Here is a 17563-nt window from a genome sequence, read left to right on the forward strand (position 1 = left end):
AAACATCTTTTAGATGTTTTTGGTCTAAAACCAAAAAGAAACTTACTGGTCATTTAGTCCAAACCTTTCATTTTATTAGATGAGGAACTTGAGCCCGGAAAGGTGAAGCCACTTAGCCAAAGTCACACAGGGTAGCTAGCAAATGACAGAGCTGGAATTTAAGCTTGACTCCTCTAATCTCTTTCCATTGCACTTTGCTGCTTCCTCTGACTCGAAATCCAGCATCTTTTCCATGTGACGTGGCTGCCTCCTCAAAGAGTCTACAAACTTTGTAAAGGCAGGGACCTCATGCAGTCCCCCAAATGAAGACTATCAGAGCATAAAGCAGCCTTAAATGTTATCTATTCCAACCTGTCTGTTTACTGAGAAAGAATCAGATAAAGAGAATTGCTGAAGGTCAGCTACTTAGGCCTTGCCTCCTCAGCACTCAACACCTTTCACTTGCTTTGTACTCAATAAAGATTTATTATTGTAAGTGATAATCATTGTGTCTGATCATTTCCTTGAGCTAAAAATAGTTGACTTTTTAATCCCATCCTTATTATGTATCACGCCTATTTTTACTGAAATGAAGCCATTCCTTCAACTAATGCCCTCCCTCTCTCCCAAACCACCTTATATTTAACGATTTTGCACTTATTTGTGTTTATTCTTTTTATATTTCCATTATATTTGCTGTATTCCCCTATTAGAAGGTAAGCTTCTTGCAAATTGGGATTGTTTTATTCTTTGTACTTGTATCCTCAGGACCCAGCACAGCGCTTGGCACATAACTGGTTGGTTGTTTGCTTGCTTCCTTGAAGTAGGAGGCCTGGGAGGGCCACAAACAGACTTCCAGACCTTCTACTTCTAGTCTTTCTTTCTATCAGCTGGACTATGGATGTTCTGAACCTTTCACTGTCAGATAAATTCCATGAGTTGTCATGTGTGACGAGAAACAGATAGTAAATAGAATTCCCAAAGAAAGAGGATTCTGTTTTGGGTTCTTTCAACAATGGACTCAGTGGATCAGCATTATAATTAGTGGAAATTAAATCCCAAGTCAAAGAAAGGTACTGCTCCTTACTGGCTAAAAGCCCAGGTCCAGATCAGCAGTGACCATGTACCATGAGTTTCCCTTTCAGTTCACTCTGTTCCATAGTAGCAATCTCTTAGCTTGAAGCCCATGATAAAATTAAATTACCAAGAAAAAAAAAATAAAGGAAAAATCAAGGCAAATTATGGAGGCCCAGAATCCTAAAGCCAGATTCTTCCTAAGTTGGTCCCTGAGATATCCCTCAACAGCGAATTAGATGATGCTCTTGGAGGCACACGAACTCTTTGAGGCCCCTAAGCAACCATTTAGTGCACTACAGTAGTAAACATTCTGTGCTTAGAGGAGGCTTTGGAGCACTAGGTAGAGGAAGCACACCAGGCCTGGACAGATGGAAGAGGCGGGGACTGGGCCAGAGACATTCGACAGTAGCCTTGGCCACCAGCATAAGTTGAGGAAGATCAAGAGAGGCAAGCATATGGGAGATAATGGGAAGCCTGTTTTTATGGGAGAATTTGATGCAAGAAGAGGTGTCTCCCCTTTAAGCCCAGGAGAGCATACGTTTAACAGTCTCTTGGAACCAAAGGAAAGAGATGAGCCCTATGTCCTTTACCTTTTCCTCAACAGATTTTATTTTCCATTACCCTCGCCTTCTGTGATGCTCTCTTCTGAACTCTCTCCAAGTATGTACACTTTACATAAACACACCGCTTGTACTGGCAGTGAATTAGTTGTAACAGGTTTGGCAGAATTGAACAAATGAATTTTTTGCCCTCTTTTAGCTTATGTCCCCAACCCTTCTTCAAAATCCTGCTGCTCTCCATTGCATAGCTAGGAACGTGCCAAGAAGAGACCACAAACTACATCCCATCCCTTTTACGTTAGGCCTCCTCTAGTTTCCTGGGCACTGCAGACAGCACTTCATGAGAAGTCGCTTCTCTAGTATTTATCAAAACACCATAGGAATCATTTTAAGGTTCATAGAAAAACTTCTCTCTCGTGTTACTCACAACTGAACTCTCAGGACCACAGTCAGTAATCCAAACAGAAGGCCAGCAAGCAATCCCAGGTCAAGACCCAGAATGATGGATGCTATGCATGTAAACACCCAGATGACCTAGGGGAGCACATGAAAGCAGAGATGTTATAACCCAGCTATTAAAGGGAAAATGAATCCAGTCTGGGGGAGAGAAAATAACAAAATCAATTCCAGAACAGTATGAACATTAAGGAGCAACTCCACCCATGTGCATGCAGACAGCCCCATTACTGCTGATCTTGTCCTGGTTTTTCTCTCGCTTTTGGATTATTTGCATGAAATGGGAAGTAGCGCTTCAAAGGAAGCATTCCCAATCATTGTTTGAATTACAGCATAACTTAAAAGGATTCAGGTTTTAAAATCATTCTCATAGTAGCTGAGGTCATTTTGGAGTTGTAATTAGGATGCCTTTTTTACCTCCTGGTGTCAGATTTATGGCTGTTTAGAGCTCAGAGTTTCTGTGTCTTATACAAAGCTCCCAATGGAAATAGATTTTTCCCAGGGAACTCAATTTAATATGTATACAGGGAACATCACAAAAATACAGCATGCATGAGACATTTCACTGCTTTTGGTTTAGCCTTACTATTTTTGATTTGAATACTGGGCTTTCCAGGTAGCTGGTACAACTTAGTATGGAGGGGATACTCATACCCCAGATTAGTTTCAGAGGAAATGGGCAACCTGGGACTTACAGCATCAATCTTATTCTGTCTCCACAGACGAGGAACATCACGCACTTGCATAAACATTCCTTTCAGGTTGGCAATGACAACAGCAGCCAAGACAGACTGCCAAGAGAGACAGGGAAGGCTATGTTATTCACTGAAATGATTTTTCCCTGGGATGATTTTTAAATCTCTTGTTATTTCTTTCTTGTTGCAGACCAGTGCCAGGAAAATTGTGCCAAAAAGCAGAGTCATACCTTTTGCAAGGGTTCTAGCAGCTTCCCCAAAGCCACAATTGCAATCATTACAATCAGGGCTGAGATAATGCCAGCAACCTGAAAAAAGAGTGTTCACGTAAATATCTGTGGTTTGCTTTTTCTGCTTGGTTTCCAAGCTCACCATAGACAACAGCCTTGGGAGATGCCTTCTGGGCATCGTTCTAGACAAGGAAGCTATTTTATAAGCACTGAATGACAATAATGCTTTTCTCCTCTTTACCTTTTCTTCCCCACATACCAATACTATTAGAGGGGATGATGATTGTTGCTATTACGCACAAAACACAGAGGGAGGAAAGAAATAAGTATGTCACTTGGGCAGAGAAGCTACAGTAACTACAGAAACTGAGAAATATCGAGGTCAAGTCAGATTTCATATTGAGAAAATGGATAATTTTCTTAGATATCCTACAGGATTCATAGTCCGTTCTGTTTGCAATAATCTCTAATCCAGAACTTCAAGGTACTTTCTCCAGATTCCTAAATGGACAAAAGATTATTTGTAATGTCAGAAGTACTTTACACCAGATTCATCTATTCATTGCAGTTTTTGTCTTTGTCTCTCTGGTGCCCAGCACAGAGCCTTGGCCAATATAGGCAGTTAGTAAATATTGGATAAAGTGAATGGAAAATTAAGATAATAAAAGCAATAATAACAATACTTAGAGACCCAGAGTGGCACAGTGGACCAGTCTTGGAATGAGAAAGACCTAGGTTCAAGTCCTCCCTCCAACAAGTGACATGATGCAGTAGAAAGAGCACTGATTTTGGAGTTGGAGGACTTAGATTCAAATCTCACTTACTACCTGTGTGACTTTGGTCAAGTCGCTTATCTTCCTTAGGCCTCAGTCTCCTCAACTATGAAATGAAGGGAAGGTCTTTTCCAGGCATAGGTAGGTGATTCTACAGCTAGTTAAACTATTGGCTAAATGACCATAAGCAAGTCGCTTTACAACTCTAAGACCCACAAATTGTCAATCTTCATCATTGAAGGGAGAATTGATTATAGGATTATAGATTTAGAGCTGCAGGTGACCTCAGGGATGATCTGGTCTGACACCCTCATTTTACAGATAAAAAATTGAGGCACCAAGGGGTGAAGCAACTTGCCCATGGTCACATGGTGTTAGAAATGAGATTTGAATCCTACTTCTTTTACACCAAATCCCATACTCCTTCAACCAAACCATGCCTACATGTTAGGAGTTCCTTCACACCGATGAAATCATAAATCTGGACATCATCACCATCACCATCATTACCATCATCTTCATCACAACAATAATAAAACTTCACACTTTATGGAACAATTTCTTCTTTCTAATCTACTCAAGCTAATAAAAAAATATTTATTTACAAACCATATTACGGATACAAAGAGCCCTGCATCTTTTGTTTGTAACCTTGAGGAGGGCACATGTCTCCTACTTCTTCTGGGCTATCTCATGGTGGCTTTTAGTGTGCCTTCACCACATAGTAACCATGCTATGGACTCATGAATTTTACCAGGGCTCTTGTAATATACACTCCAAAAGCTTTACCTTTTCTGTCATGAAAAGCTCTCTTAAGGTCGAAAAAGGGTTGGAAGAGAAGCTGAGAACATAGGAGCAGGTGGAAGCCACCAGTTTAGACAGCCGGGCCTAAACAGAGGTGAACAATAGAAAGTCTGAAAGAAAAGGAGACAGGAGAACTAGATGCTGAAGCAATTAAAAGAGAAGAAGTCAGAAAGGTCCATCTACTTCTGGGTTTTCACATTAAAAGAGAAAAGCAGCAAACCTGGGAATATTCTGAGCAAACCACTCAGATATTCTACTGGCACAGTTTGTGCTAGAGTCAAACTTAGGGCCCTTTCAATACACTATTATGCATGTTATGAATCAGGCAAAGTCTGTCTTCAGTACCACCACCAGTCTTGTGTGCTTTTATCCCCTCTGTTGAATCCCTAGGACTTCATGCTTTTTCATTTAGTCTCCCCTTCCTCCTCCTCCTCCTCCTCCTCCCTCCTCCTCCTCTTTTTCAGGAAAGGATGTGTCAGTCATTTGTATCTTAGAATGAATTTGAACTCATGAGATACTTCCCCCAGGCATTTGAGGATTTCAGCCTTCTCTCTAGTTAGAGGGAGCCAGATGAGACACAGTGAATAGAAGGCTGGGCCTGGAGTCAGGAAACCCTCAATTCAAATGTGGCCTCAGAAACTTACTAGCTGTGTGTCCCTAGACAAGTCATTTAACCTCTGTCTGCCTCGATTTCCTCAATTGTAAAACAAAAAGATAATAATAGCACCTACTTCTCAGGGTTGTTATGAGAATTAAATGAGATGATATTTCTGAAGTATTTAGCAAAGTGCCTGGCACATAAAAGGCACTTAATAAATGTTTGTTTCCTTCCTAATTATTTTAAGGTTTTGTCTCTTGCTAAATGAATTGCAAACATCAGCTGACAGGTAAGAGAAGTGGGTTTTGGAGGGGGGAAGGGTGTGAAGGAAGGAACCTCTCAAATGTCCCCAAAATCACACTGTGTAGGAAGCTTCCCGTCCATAAGGGCAATTCTTCTTGTAAGAAAGGTGCATTTATTGATTCCATTATCTATGTACTTTCTGATAGGAAGGTAGGGTAGTAAAAATGTGTGATGGTTGATAAATTAACTATACTTGGCAGAGTTTGTTTGAAGAAATTGAGATCTATCTAGAAACCAAGTTAATTGTTAAGAAATTAGACCAATATTTATTTAAGTTAAATGAGATAACATATATGAAGGACTTTAAAAACTTTAAAGCACTATAGAAATGCTAGACATTATTATTATTATTATTATTATCATCATAGCACTCATAGCTAGGAAGAACAACATGAATACAAAAGGTTTTTGTCCTAAGTCATCTGGGAAGGTAAAATCAGAGAGAACAGAATACAAACGGGAGAGAAAGAAATGAATTTTGAATGCTCAACTATATTATACAATATATCAATACCCCACACTGGTTAAAATCCATCAACAATGGAGAATATACATAGCTTAGTGGATAAAGCCCTGGACATGGAGTCAGAAGACCTGGGATGAATTCTATATCAAATATTTACTAACCATATGATCATGGGAAAGGCATTTAATCTCTAGAGCATCAGTTTCTTCATCTGAAAAACAGGGATAATAAAATTTGGACTGTCTACCTCTCAGTGGTTATTGTGAGGAAAGAGCTTAGCAAACCTTAAAACTGCTATGTAAATGTGAATTCTTATTAACAATTAACAAATTAGATTGGATTTGTGTGTATATATCTGTTCTCTACCTACATTTTGGACTTTCGTTTTGTTTTTAACTGATGGCTGCTGATGTCAAACGAATGTTAAGCAGTACCCAAAAACTTGGCAAAAGTGATAATTATACTTTTGTTAATTCTTGTTCCAAAGGGCAATTGAGTGTTTCACTAAATTATCTTTTGACATTCTAAGAACGCTCAATGATACAACAGTCAGATAACCTAACCATTAGATTTGAGAATAGAAATGTAAACACAGGCACACTCATGAGATATGCAGATTGCTGATGGACATTAGTTCTTTAGACAAACCTAAGCCAAGCTGGGACATGATTTATATAAAAAATTCAAATAAACTGTTGAGTAGCTCAGGCCCAACAAAGAAAGGCCCAGTTTTGAGGGGTGCTGTTACAGGAGATACAAAGTCACACAGCCGTGGAGAGAACTGCTAGTCCCTTTGAGTCATGGTCTACTGGGTTCTAGTCCATGCATTCAGCCTTTAAACCTCAGAACTTAGTGTATATTTCAGTAATTAAATCTTGAACAATATCTCAGCTTGTTTCATTCCTCATTCCTAGAATCTTGGCCTTTTCCATTGCTAAATATAATACATGCCTGTGTGTGGAAGGGGATATCAGCTTACAAGAACACTATTATCTCACAGGACTCTTGCCAAGGGAGGGTAGTTTACCCAAGACATTATTATTGGAGACAGCTACTCAAAGTCTCATTTGAGCCTAGAAGTAACAGCCAGTGAGTAAAAGTCAGCAATTTTGGCTTCACTATCAGTTAACTGTTTTAGTTCTTCTGAAACGTGATGTCCTGGAATTGTATGTAATAAAAGACCTGGTTGTGTAGCACAAGTCACAAAAAATACTGTAGGAACATAGGACCATAGATTTAAAGCTAGAAAAGACCTCAAAGGCTATATAACTCCCTTATTTTAAAGAAGAGGAAACTGAGATACAAGGAAATTAACTAAGTGACTTGCCCAAGGTGTAGAAGACCATGTCACTGTAAAATTAGGGCAATTTTAATCCATTAAAGTCAGGATTGGATTTGAACCCAGGACCTCTCTTCAGAAGGAGTATAAATTAGTATATGGCTCAAAGTAGTCAAAGAAGGTTTTATAGAGGAGGTGAGAGGAAAGGGAGGGTTTGATTTCAATAGAAACAAGAGAAAGGTATTTTGGGGTCAGAGTACCAAAGGATTTAGAGCCTGAAGGGATCTTAGAGATAACCTGTTCCAACACCTTCATTTTAGAGAGGGAGTTACAGAAGTCCTGGAAAGGGAAATGACTTGGCCAAGGTCATAGAGCTAGTAAATAGCAGAGGCAGGGCACCATCTTTTTAGACTGACTTCATTGTTCCCTCTCATTCCTCTGTAGTCCAGAAAAAGGAGAGGGACTGCAATTCCCTGGACCCAGCCTGCCTTCTTTCGCCTCTATACCCTTGCTTCTCCATGTTTTTCCTCTTCACTTCCACTTCTTGGAATCCCTAACTCTCCTCAAGACCCAACCTAAGGAGCCACTTCCTACAAAAGGCCATTTCTGATTCCCCCAGCTGTTAGGGCTCTTCCCCAACCCAGAGACTACTTAATATTACTTTATATATATTTTGCTTTTGCATATCTGTGGATACGGTTTTCCCCCAATAGAATATAAGCTCCTTGAGGACAGGAACTTAATTTAATTTTTGTTTTTGTTGCCACATGCAGATGTGTGTCCTATTTAGTAATGCCTAGCATTACAAATCCTCCCTTTGGGGAGAAGCTCTTCCCAGTCAGTGCCTTCGCTCTGAGATCAACCCCACTTTATTCTGTGTATATCTTGTTTGTACGTAGCTGTTTGCATGTTGTCTTCCCCATTAGACTATGAGCTCCATGAGAGCAGGGACTGTTTTTGCCATCTGTTGTATCCCTAATGCTTAGCACAGCACCTGGCACAGAGTAGGTGTTTAAGAAATTATTGCTGACCTGCCTTTTGTGTGACCTTTTGGCAGTTCACTTCACCCTTCTAAGACTCAATTTTCTCAGCTGTAAAATGAGAGGGCTTTTAGTTTCACAGAACAAATCCTTTTATTAAAGGGATTTGTTCTGTGAAGTTTGGATTCAGTCAAAGGGTTGCACTTGAGGACCTAGACGGCTACATGTAGCCTCTAGGGCGCTGGTTTCCCACTGCCCCCCCCCCACAACTAGACCATGAAATGTTTCTACCAACCCTCCTTCCCACAGATAGTTGTTATTGTTCAGTCAATTTTTTAGTTGTATCCAACTTTTCCTGACTCATTTGGGGTTTTCTTGGCAAAAATACTGAAATGGTTTGCCATTTCCTGCTCTAGCCTATTTCACAGATGAGGAGACTGAGGCTAACAGAGTTAAGTGACTTGTCCAGGGTCACACCGTGCATTTCTGAGGCTAGACTTGAACTCAGGTCTTCCTGATCCCAGTCAGGAGTTCTATCCACTGCACCACCTAGCTGCTCCAGCCATAGATAGTACAGAAGTAAATAAGAAATAACATCTTTCCTAACTGGTGTAGTATCAACTAATTATTGGCCCAGCACAGTCAAGGAAGTGTCTAAGCAAGGTAATCCTTAAACCAGAAGACCCCAGAACAATTGCATTATTAAACCATAAACTCTTTATCAGTTCTAAGTGTGGGGGCAAGGAAGGTGGACAGACAACTTTAACAGAACCAGGACGTGAAGTTCTCCCCAAAAAGATTAATTGTTCTGTTCCCTTGAGGTTGGTGCTTGGCTTGAATTTGCTCTTTGTGATAATAAATGGAAACTCTTGCATTTCCCAGGCTGAGGTCTCGTTACCTGTGTTTTTCCCCCGGTGCTTTCTTGAACAGCAGTGCGTGACAGAGCAGTGGTAGCCACAAAACAGGAGAAGAATCCAGAAAAGATATTGCTGATCCCAAAGGCAATAAATTCCTAGGAGAAAGACTGGTAAGAAGAAGCCAAATGCCTCATCCCTTTCCTACTCCTCTAGTCTCCCAAGTTTACTTTGAAAAATCTCTAGCTTTAAGAAAAAACCCAAAAAACAAAAAAAAAAGATTCCATTTGAACACAGCAGTTACTTAAGGTACTACCTCCCCCACCGCCATCGTACGTCCCACAAAAAACAGTTCTGCAAAACTATTTGAATGTTTGCAACTGATAATACATGCCATTTTCCATTGAAGTCATTTTTAATGATAGATGCCATAGATGGAAGTATCTGAAAAGCCGCAAGATGCCTGGAGTTTGGACTGAATTAGTACCTGAGAAAAGCCTCCCAACTTTCAATTATTTTTAAGGTTAGAAATCTGAAATGATGGGCAGTAACTGACCCTGTGCTGAAATAGCTCTTTCATTGCCCTGGTTTTAGGCTATTACAAGTCACTCATCTCATTTTCAGTAAGCTATTAGCATACCAGCAGCTTTCATTTCTGTTGTTATCTGTTGCTGAAGACTTGCCATGGACTGTATTATGACAGAAAGGTCTAGAATTCTGGGTGATCACCTGTCATTCAACTGTTCTCATTGCTCTGCTGTCTTCTCAGAAACATGCACTACTTGTAGACAGTTTTGTAGTTTTCAAAAAAGGAGCTTTCAGCCCTAGGACTGTCTAACTGCCCTACTCCAACCAAATGAAGTGCACATTTAGAGACTTTCATTTTAAATCTTATCTGATATTACCAGAAATTGCTACATTGGAAATACTGCTTATTAAAAAAACACACTTTGAGAAGATTTTTGAGTTATATAAAGCATTCACAGTTCTTTGCCAAAGAAATGTTAAATGTGTATATTATTCATGATCTGACTGCATAAATGCTTTTTAAAAAATCAGGTGTGCCCCAAAGAGAGGCAATGTGGATTTAGTGAATTGAGAGGTGGTCTTGGAGTAAGGAAGATAGAGGTTCAAATCCCACCTTCCACACATACTGGTCGTATAACCCTGGACACTTTGCCTAATTTCCCTGTGTTCCAGCCAACTCTCTAAGACTGTAAGTTTCAGAACAGGTGCTGGTTTGATCTAGTAATCAGACTTTTCTCATGAGAAATTCCCTGCACCCATGAAATCACAGACTCAGTTCACACCACTCAAGAAAAAAAATCTTGGAAAGTGTATAGTGATATAATAATATCCACATTACTCCTCAAAATTATCCCAAATTGATAAGTATTTGGGTAACTTTAACAGAGAATCAGTGTAGTAATAATAGCATTCTTTTTTTGTTTGTTTAGGCAATTGGGGTTAAGTGACTTGCCCAGGGTCACACAGCTAGTACACATCAAGTGTTTGGTCTGAGGCCCAGGGTCACACAGCTAGTACACATCAAGTGTTTGGTCTGAGGCCAGATTTGAACTCAGGTCCTCCTGATTTCAGTGCCGGTGCTCTATCCACTGCACCACCTAGCTGCCCCAATAGTATTCTTATCGAAGAGGCAGATTCAGCTTTCAGCAAATGCCAAACTCTTCCCAGGTTTGAATTTTTCTACCTTGGCAGAACTTTAAAAAGGACAGGATACTTGGGCCATTGCCTCAAGATGCTGAATTTGGAGAGCACCAGATTCAGAAGGTGCTGATGGCACTTTTAGTCCTTCACCAATATGGCGTTTAATCAGTTTAGCACCTAGTTAGTCAAATTAATTAGTCAAAATAGGAAGCTACCATCCCCTGACCTTTGAGGCAGTTTCCTCAGTAGCAGAACCTTGGTGTCCTAGAGTCTCTGCCTCTACCACCTCCCAGGGAACAAACTGCCTTCCCTGACCCCCTACCCTATTAAAACAAGGACATGCTTCCTGGTACTTGGCCTGGTGTAGTTTATGGCCCATGTCCTAGGCACAAAAATTCCTAGTTACAGCTCTGCTCAAAGGTCCAATCCTGTAAGATAGTTTTGCAACAGGGGTGAACCTACCTGGTTCCCATCAATGGCGTAATCATACTTGGTAGCATAGACTTTCCCTACAGACACAGCAATTGCATAGGCCACCACAGCAATGGAAAATGAAGCAGCAACCATCTGAGAAAACAAGTTTACTGATGGAAGAGCAGGGGGCAAAAACCTATTGGGTTTTAAAAAAAGAAAAAGCATTCATCATACTTGCCTACAATCGACGGTATCTCTTTGACTTGCCAAATGTTATATAAACTCACATGCACACTATATGTAAAAGTATAATAACTCAAACAAAGATAATATGGAAATGTAGAATATTCTAACAACAAACTGTATCTTATTCACATAATTTTTATTGTTATTGCTTTCCACAAAGGCTTATTTCTTTAAGGTTAAACCTAAGTTCTTTTGGGATCCTCAAAGGCAGTAGTCTTCTTTGTACCTCTGAAAAAAAACAAAATCTGAATTTTGTAAACTTTATTAATAATAGCTCACATTTACATAGTGCTCTAAGGTCTACAAACTACTTTTTTTCACAACAGCCCTTTGCGAAATATAGTATTACTATCCCCATTTGAGATATGAGGAAACTGAGGCTAAGAAACAGGAAGTAACCTGTCCATGTCCAAAGAGGTAGTAAATGTCAGAGCTAGTATTTGAAACCCAAATCTCCTGAGACAGAGAAGTGGTACAGTAGATAAATCACCAGGGTTGGAGTCAGGAAGACTCCTTTTCCCGAGTTTAAATCTGGTCTCAGACATCTACAAGCTGTGTGACTTTGGGCAAGTCACTTAGCTCTAATTGCCTCAGTCTCCTCATCTGAAAAATAATCTGGAGAAGGAAATGGCAAATCACTCCAGTATCTTTGCCAAGAAAACTCCAAACACAGTTACAAAGAGTTGGGAACAATTGAACAGTAACTCCTAACTGTAAATCTAATGCTCTTTCCATGACACCATTAGGTCCCATGTCAACCTATTTCATATACTTGTGCCTTCTGGGAAAATCCTTTTTCCTGAATTTTCTTTATCTGAATTTACTCTTTTCCTGAATTTTCACTACCACCACCCTGGCACAGGCCTTTATCAACTCACTTATTTAATATGCACTTCTAAAACATGACTTGAGGTACTTAATTTATGTGTAGAGAGTTAGAATGACTGAGAAGAGAAAGACTATAGATACTGAGATGCCTAGGTAAGAAATTCATGGCTTTGTGAAGATCCATATCATGGCCCAAGTGTTTCAGAGATTAAAGGAGATTACGGTTGTTTGTTTGCTTTTATCAGTTTTATACTACACTATCTTCAAGGCAAAGAAAATACCACATTTGCTGTGAGATCACAGGCTAAATTACTAGGCCCCAGAGATTTGCACCTAGATGCCAGCCTGGATCTTTGCTCTACACAAAGAGAGAAACTTAGATATGGAATTTGCAGAAATGACCTAACATTCAAGCAGAAGAGGCAGTCACCTACATAGTGTCATATGGGAGATACCTGAAAGGGATTTCAGCCTTAAATAGCGTCTGTCTCATCTAATCTAATCACTGAAATTCCATTAAAGAAATCATCCTACAATCAGAAAGATTATTGTTTGTTGTTGTTTGTCCTTTTTTTTAAACAAAGGAATAAGGAATTTCACAACCAAGGCTCACATAAGCCCTAATAATCATATTTGTTGTTGTTATTGGTCCTTTGATTCTCAGAGAGGACCAATGACATCAGGAGGGTGACAGGAGGGTGCCATCTTGACTTGCAAATGAATTGGATTTGAGTGAAGCAGAGCTGTGCAGTCATCAGCCTCTCATTCTTGGCCATAGTTGTTGGAGTCCAGTAGCAAGACATAGGTCAGGACAACTGGCAATGGTCCAGGATGCACTGGGAAGGTCTTCCCCTCCTTGACTGATTTCTTTTGTGAAGGCAAAGGAGGCGTCTTTTATCTCAATTCTTACTTAACCTTTAATTACTGCATGGGTGTTGCCTCAGGAAAATTGAGAAAGACTTTAGTTTGAAAAGGCCAAGGTCTCCTACTGCAATTAGAGTAAGCTCAAAATGAAAGTACCCCTAAGAAAGATAATATGCCAATTTAAACTTGTTCACACTAAGATATGAATGATTGGTAATCAGGTCATATCCTGAAAGGAAGTTTTAACAGAGAGAACTAAGGGCTTTAGGGACCTGGAGAATGAGTTGCAGAAAGGTTACACCAAGGAAGAGAGAAAATGATCCAGGATGGGAAGCACATAACTTACTCCTAGGAAAATATGATCCTTGGGAGTCACCTGATTAAAATCCCTGCTGACGCTTCCCTCTGGCCTACGAGCCTGCTGATATCTCCCCAATTCTTAAAAAACCTTTATTTGATCCACTCATACTGATAGTTATCGATCTCAATCTCATATCGATCTCAATCTCATCTCCCTTTGGTGGCTACATTCTTTGAGAAGGTCATCTACCATCAGTGCTTCCCACTTCCTTTCTTTTTACTGCCTTCTGATTCTACATTCTGGCTCCTGACCTCATTATTCCTCTGAAACTTCTCACTCCAAAGTTAGTGATGATCCCTTCATTGCTAAAACTGATGGCTTTTCCTCACTTCTTGACTTCTCTGCAGCCTTTTACCCCTTTGATCAACCTTGTCTTCTTGATACTCTCTATAGGCTTTTGTAATACTACTTTCTCCTACTGTACTTCTAATTGTCTTGACTGCTTCTTCTCAGTCTCCTTTGTGGCATCTTCATCTGGTGCCTGCTGGAGAGCCATGAATGCCCTCTCAAGGCTGTGTCCGGGATCCTCTTGTCTTCTTTCTCTATACTACTTCACTTGATGATCTCATCAGCTCCCCTGATTCCATTATCATCTCAATGCAGATGATTCTCCTATACGTTTGTCTAGCCTCTCTCTTGACCTCCAGTATCCCATCTCCAACTACCTTTTGGACATTTCAAATTAAGTGTCTCATAGACATCTTAACTTCATTGTGTCAAAAACTGACCTCATTATATTCATCCTTCCCCCAAACCCACTCTTCTTCCTAACTTTCCTGTTACTGTCCAGGGTACCACCATCCTCTAAGTGATTCAGTCTCACAAACCAGATGTCATCCTTGACTCCTCAGCTCTCTGCCACTCCCTATATCCACCCCAATTGCCAAATTCTACAGTTTCTACCTTCTTCTGCCTCCAAAACATCTCCTGTGTAAGTTCCTTTTTTTTCTCTGACACTACCACCACCCTGACACGGGCCTTTATTAACTCACTCTTCAATTATTGCAATAGCTACTTGGTTAGTTTACCTGCCTTCATGATTCTTTTTTTTAAATACATAAATAGTATTTATTTTTTTCTAATTACATGTGAAGATAGTTTTCAACATTCATTTTTTATAAGATTTTGAATTCCAAATTTTTCTCCCTCTCCCTTCCCTCTGCCTTCAAGATTATTCCCCACTCCAGTCAACCCTCCATTTAGCTGTCAAATTGATTTTCCTAAAATGTAGATAGGGGACAGCTAGGTGGCACAGTAGATGGAGTGCCAGACCTGGAGTCTTCTTCTTGAATTCAAATCTGGCTTCAGACTCTTCCTAGCTGTGTGACCCTGGGCAAGTCATTTAACCCTGTTTGCTTCAGTTTCCTTGTCTGTAAAATGAGCTGGAGAAGGAAACTGCAAACCACTCCAGTATCTTGGCCAAGAAAACCCAAAATGGGGTTTCAAAGAGTTGGGAACAACCAAACAACAAAAACAAATGTAGATCTGACCATGTCATCTCTCATTCAATAAAATCCAGTGGTTCCCTATTACCTCCTAGAAGATCAAATATAAAACCCTCTGACTTTCAAAGCCCTTTCTAACCTGGCCCCTTCCTACCTTTCCAGTCTTCCTACATCTTACTTCCCTCCATGTCCTCTGTAATCCAGTGCCAGTGGCCTTCTTGCTGTTCCTCTCCCAAGATAGTCCATCTCCCAACTCTTGGCATTTTTACTGGCTATTCCCCATGCCTGGCACTCTCGCCCTGTACATCTCTGTCTCCAGGATTCCCTGGCTCTCTCCAAGTCTCAGCTAAAATCTCACTTTCTGCAAGAAGCCTTTCCTAGATCACCTTCACCTTAATTAAGGCTTACTTCTGAGACTACCCTCAGATACGCACACACACTTTCATATGTATATACATGTATCTATGTACATATACACATTTGTATATGTAGCTATATCTCTTTATTTGTATATATCTTGTTTGTACATTTCTTGTACATATTTGTTTGAATGTTATCTTTCCTATTAGACTATAAGTTCCTTGAGAGCAGAGACTATTTTTTCCCCTTTCCTCAGGGCTTAGCACAGTGTCTGGAAGATAGTAAATGCTTAATAAATGCTTGCTGAATTGTTGACTAGTTTGATTTTATCAGGGAGAGAGGGGGAAGGAAAAAGAACAAGCATTTATTCAGTGCTTACTATGTGCTAGACGCTGTACTAAGCAGTTTACAAATATTATCTCATTCTATATTCATAACAACCCTGTGAGGTAGATGCTGTTTATTATCCTCATTTTATAGTTGAAGAAACTGAGGCTGACAGAGAATAAGTGATCTGCCCGGGATTACACATCTAGTAAATGTCCAGATTTGAACTCAGGTCTTCTTGACTCTAAGCCCAACATTCTATCCCCTGAACCACCTAGTTGCCTCTTTTGGAAAGGAGGAAGAATTAGATGTAAGGGAAGAAGAATAAACAGCATGATAAGAGTGATTAGAAGTTGGAGGAGAAAGTTCACAATATTATGGACAAAAGAATGGGAGAATGATGTAGAATGCAGTAAATAGTATAGTGGATTTAAAATCAGAGTATCTAGGTATGAATCTTAGCTCTGCTTCTTTTCATTTGTGGGACCTTCGATAGGCTATTTCTTGGGCCTCAGTTTCCTCAGCTATAAAACAAAGAGGTTGGACTAGATGAGCTCTAAGGTCCCTTCTAGCTCTAAATCCTAAATTCCAATAATCATTTATAGATAAGGACTAATTACAGGGGAAAACAAAGGTTAGATTTCCATTAAAAGGTAGGCGTCTACAAGGCCTCCACCAGGTCTCATTCACCCAATTCCCAATGCCACTGGCAGGTAGGTTCTCTAGAATTATTGCTACTACTACTTTTAGGTTCGAGGAGTAACTCTGACTGGCTATGCTTCTAAACACTATTTCAAGAGATCCCCACTAGTGCACCTGCCATTAACAATCAGTCAGTAGACTCAATAAGTCCTTTAGCAAAGGCACTTACTCAAACGGCATAGCAAGAGCATTCCTTACAAAGTATATTCCCCAACACCAGCTTGTTATCCCACAAATTCACCATTGGAAGGGGAAATGTTAGCATCAACTTAAAGTACAATGATACAAAGGCACGGGTGGGGAGACCGCGTGTGGTCAATATAACTTACAACTCTCAAACCGAAGGGCCTCAATGGCCTTTCTCTCTCCAGAGGTTCTTCACAAGTTCACTGTAGGGCATGAGTCAATTAGCTGCTTAGCTGGGAAATCTCTGTTGGATCAGCCGGACCAAGGACCAGTTACATAGGCCAATTTGCTGCTGGAGTGGGTAGAGCGAGTCGCTGCTTCTTGCCAGGCTCTGTTGCCAGGCAGAGATGCTGCCTGATGAATTGGCTGGCCTCCTGAGCTCAGTCAAAGGGCACTTAGAGTCTTTTTTCCACCTTTAGGCACTAGCTTGGCTGAGTGAGACTGCATTCATTTTGATTGGAGTACTACAGGTAAAGCAAGGACCCTTGGCTTGAGATCAATGGAGACTTTTTCCCTTTGCGTCCATCCTTCCTAGCTCTGAGGTGATTTGTCACATGCAGGCAGGAGATGAAAAGAGTCTTACCTCCTCTGGTCAGCAAATTCTTCCAGACTCAAAAGCCCTTTCCATCAGCACACCATGTGGCCTTAGTGTGATTAATTTCAATTTAGTCAGTTTCACTCCCAGTTATCCTTTGGGAATTGTATGTTTATGTATAGATGGAATGAAAGTCAGAATGCCAGTCCATGCCCAGGGGGCAAACTCACTGTTTTGTAATTGAAGTATTCACCTTCTGCCCCATTCTAGGGTAGAGAATGTCAATTTGACATCCCAAGAATTTTTCTCTGTCTCAGTTCTTTAGTCCCAGGGGACCTTCAGCTTTAGCCAAAGTCTCACTGGGAAAATCTTCTCTTATAGATATCATACCCCAAATGCCAAATAATAACAAACTCATACAACTTTAGAGTACTTTATAGTTTTGAAAACTCTTTCCTAGTCTTTTGATCTTAAGGAAACATAAAATGTCAGATGTGGAAAGGAACCCTACCATTTTATTTTACAGAAATAGGCCCAAAGAGAGGGACCAATATAGACGACTCCTCATGTAGT

The 17563-nt window shown here is 40.2% G+C and overlaps 1 protein-coding gene across 1 annotated transcript in view; it reads right to left on the bottom strand.

Annotated features, from left to right (window-relative positions):
- Window positions 1-17563, bottom strand: part of SLC26A4 (solute carrier family 26 member 4) — a 58049-nt gene that overhangs the window by 16285 nt on the left and 24201 nt on the right. Inside the window, exons 8-12 of the mRNA XM_027838855.1 lie at window positions 11185-11332; window positions 9099-9212; window positions 2998-3075; window positions 2768-2863; window positions 2044-2150 (exon numbers count right to left, since the gene is read on the bottom strand). Coding sequence (XP_027694656.1) covers window positions 2044-2150; window positions 2768-2863; window positions 2998-3075; window positions 9099-9212; window positions 11185-11332 — 543 coding nt within the window. The remainder of the gene's footprint in view (window positions 1-2043; window positions 2151-2767; window positions 2864-2997; window positions 3076-9098; window positions 9213-11184; window positions 11333-17563) is intronic.

The sequence above is a fragment of the Vombatus ursinus genome, unplaced genomic scaffold (assembly GCF_900497805.2).
Source record: "Vombatus ursinus unplaced genomic scaffold, bare-nosed wombat genome assembly UNPS02014830.1, whole genome shotgun sequence".
Lineage (NCBI taxonomy): Eukaryota > Metazoa > Chordata > Mammalia > Diprotodontia > Vombatidae > Vombatus > Vombatus ursinus.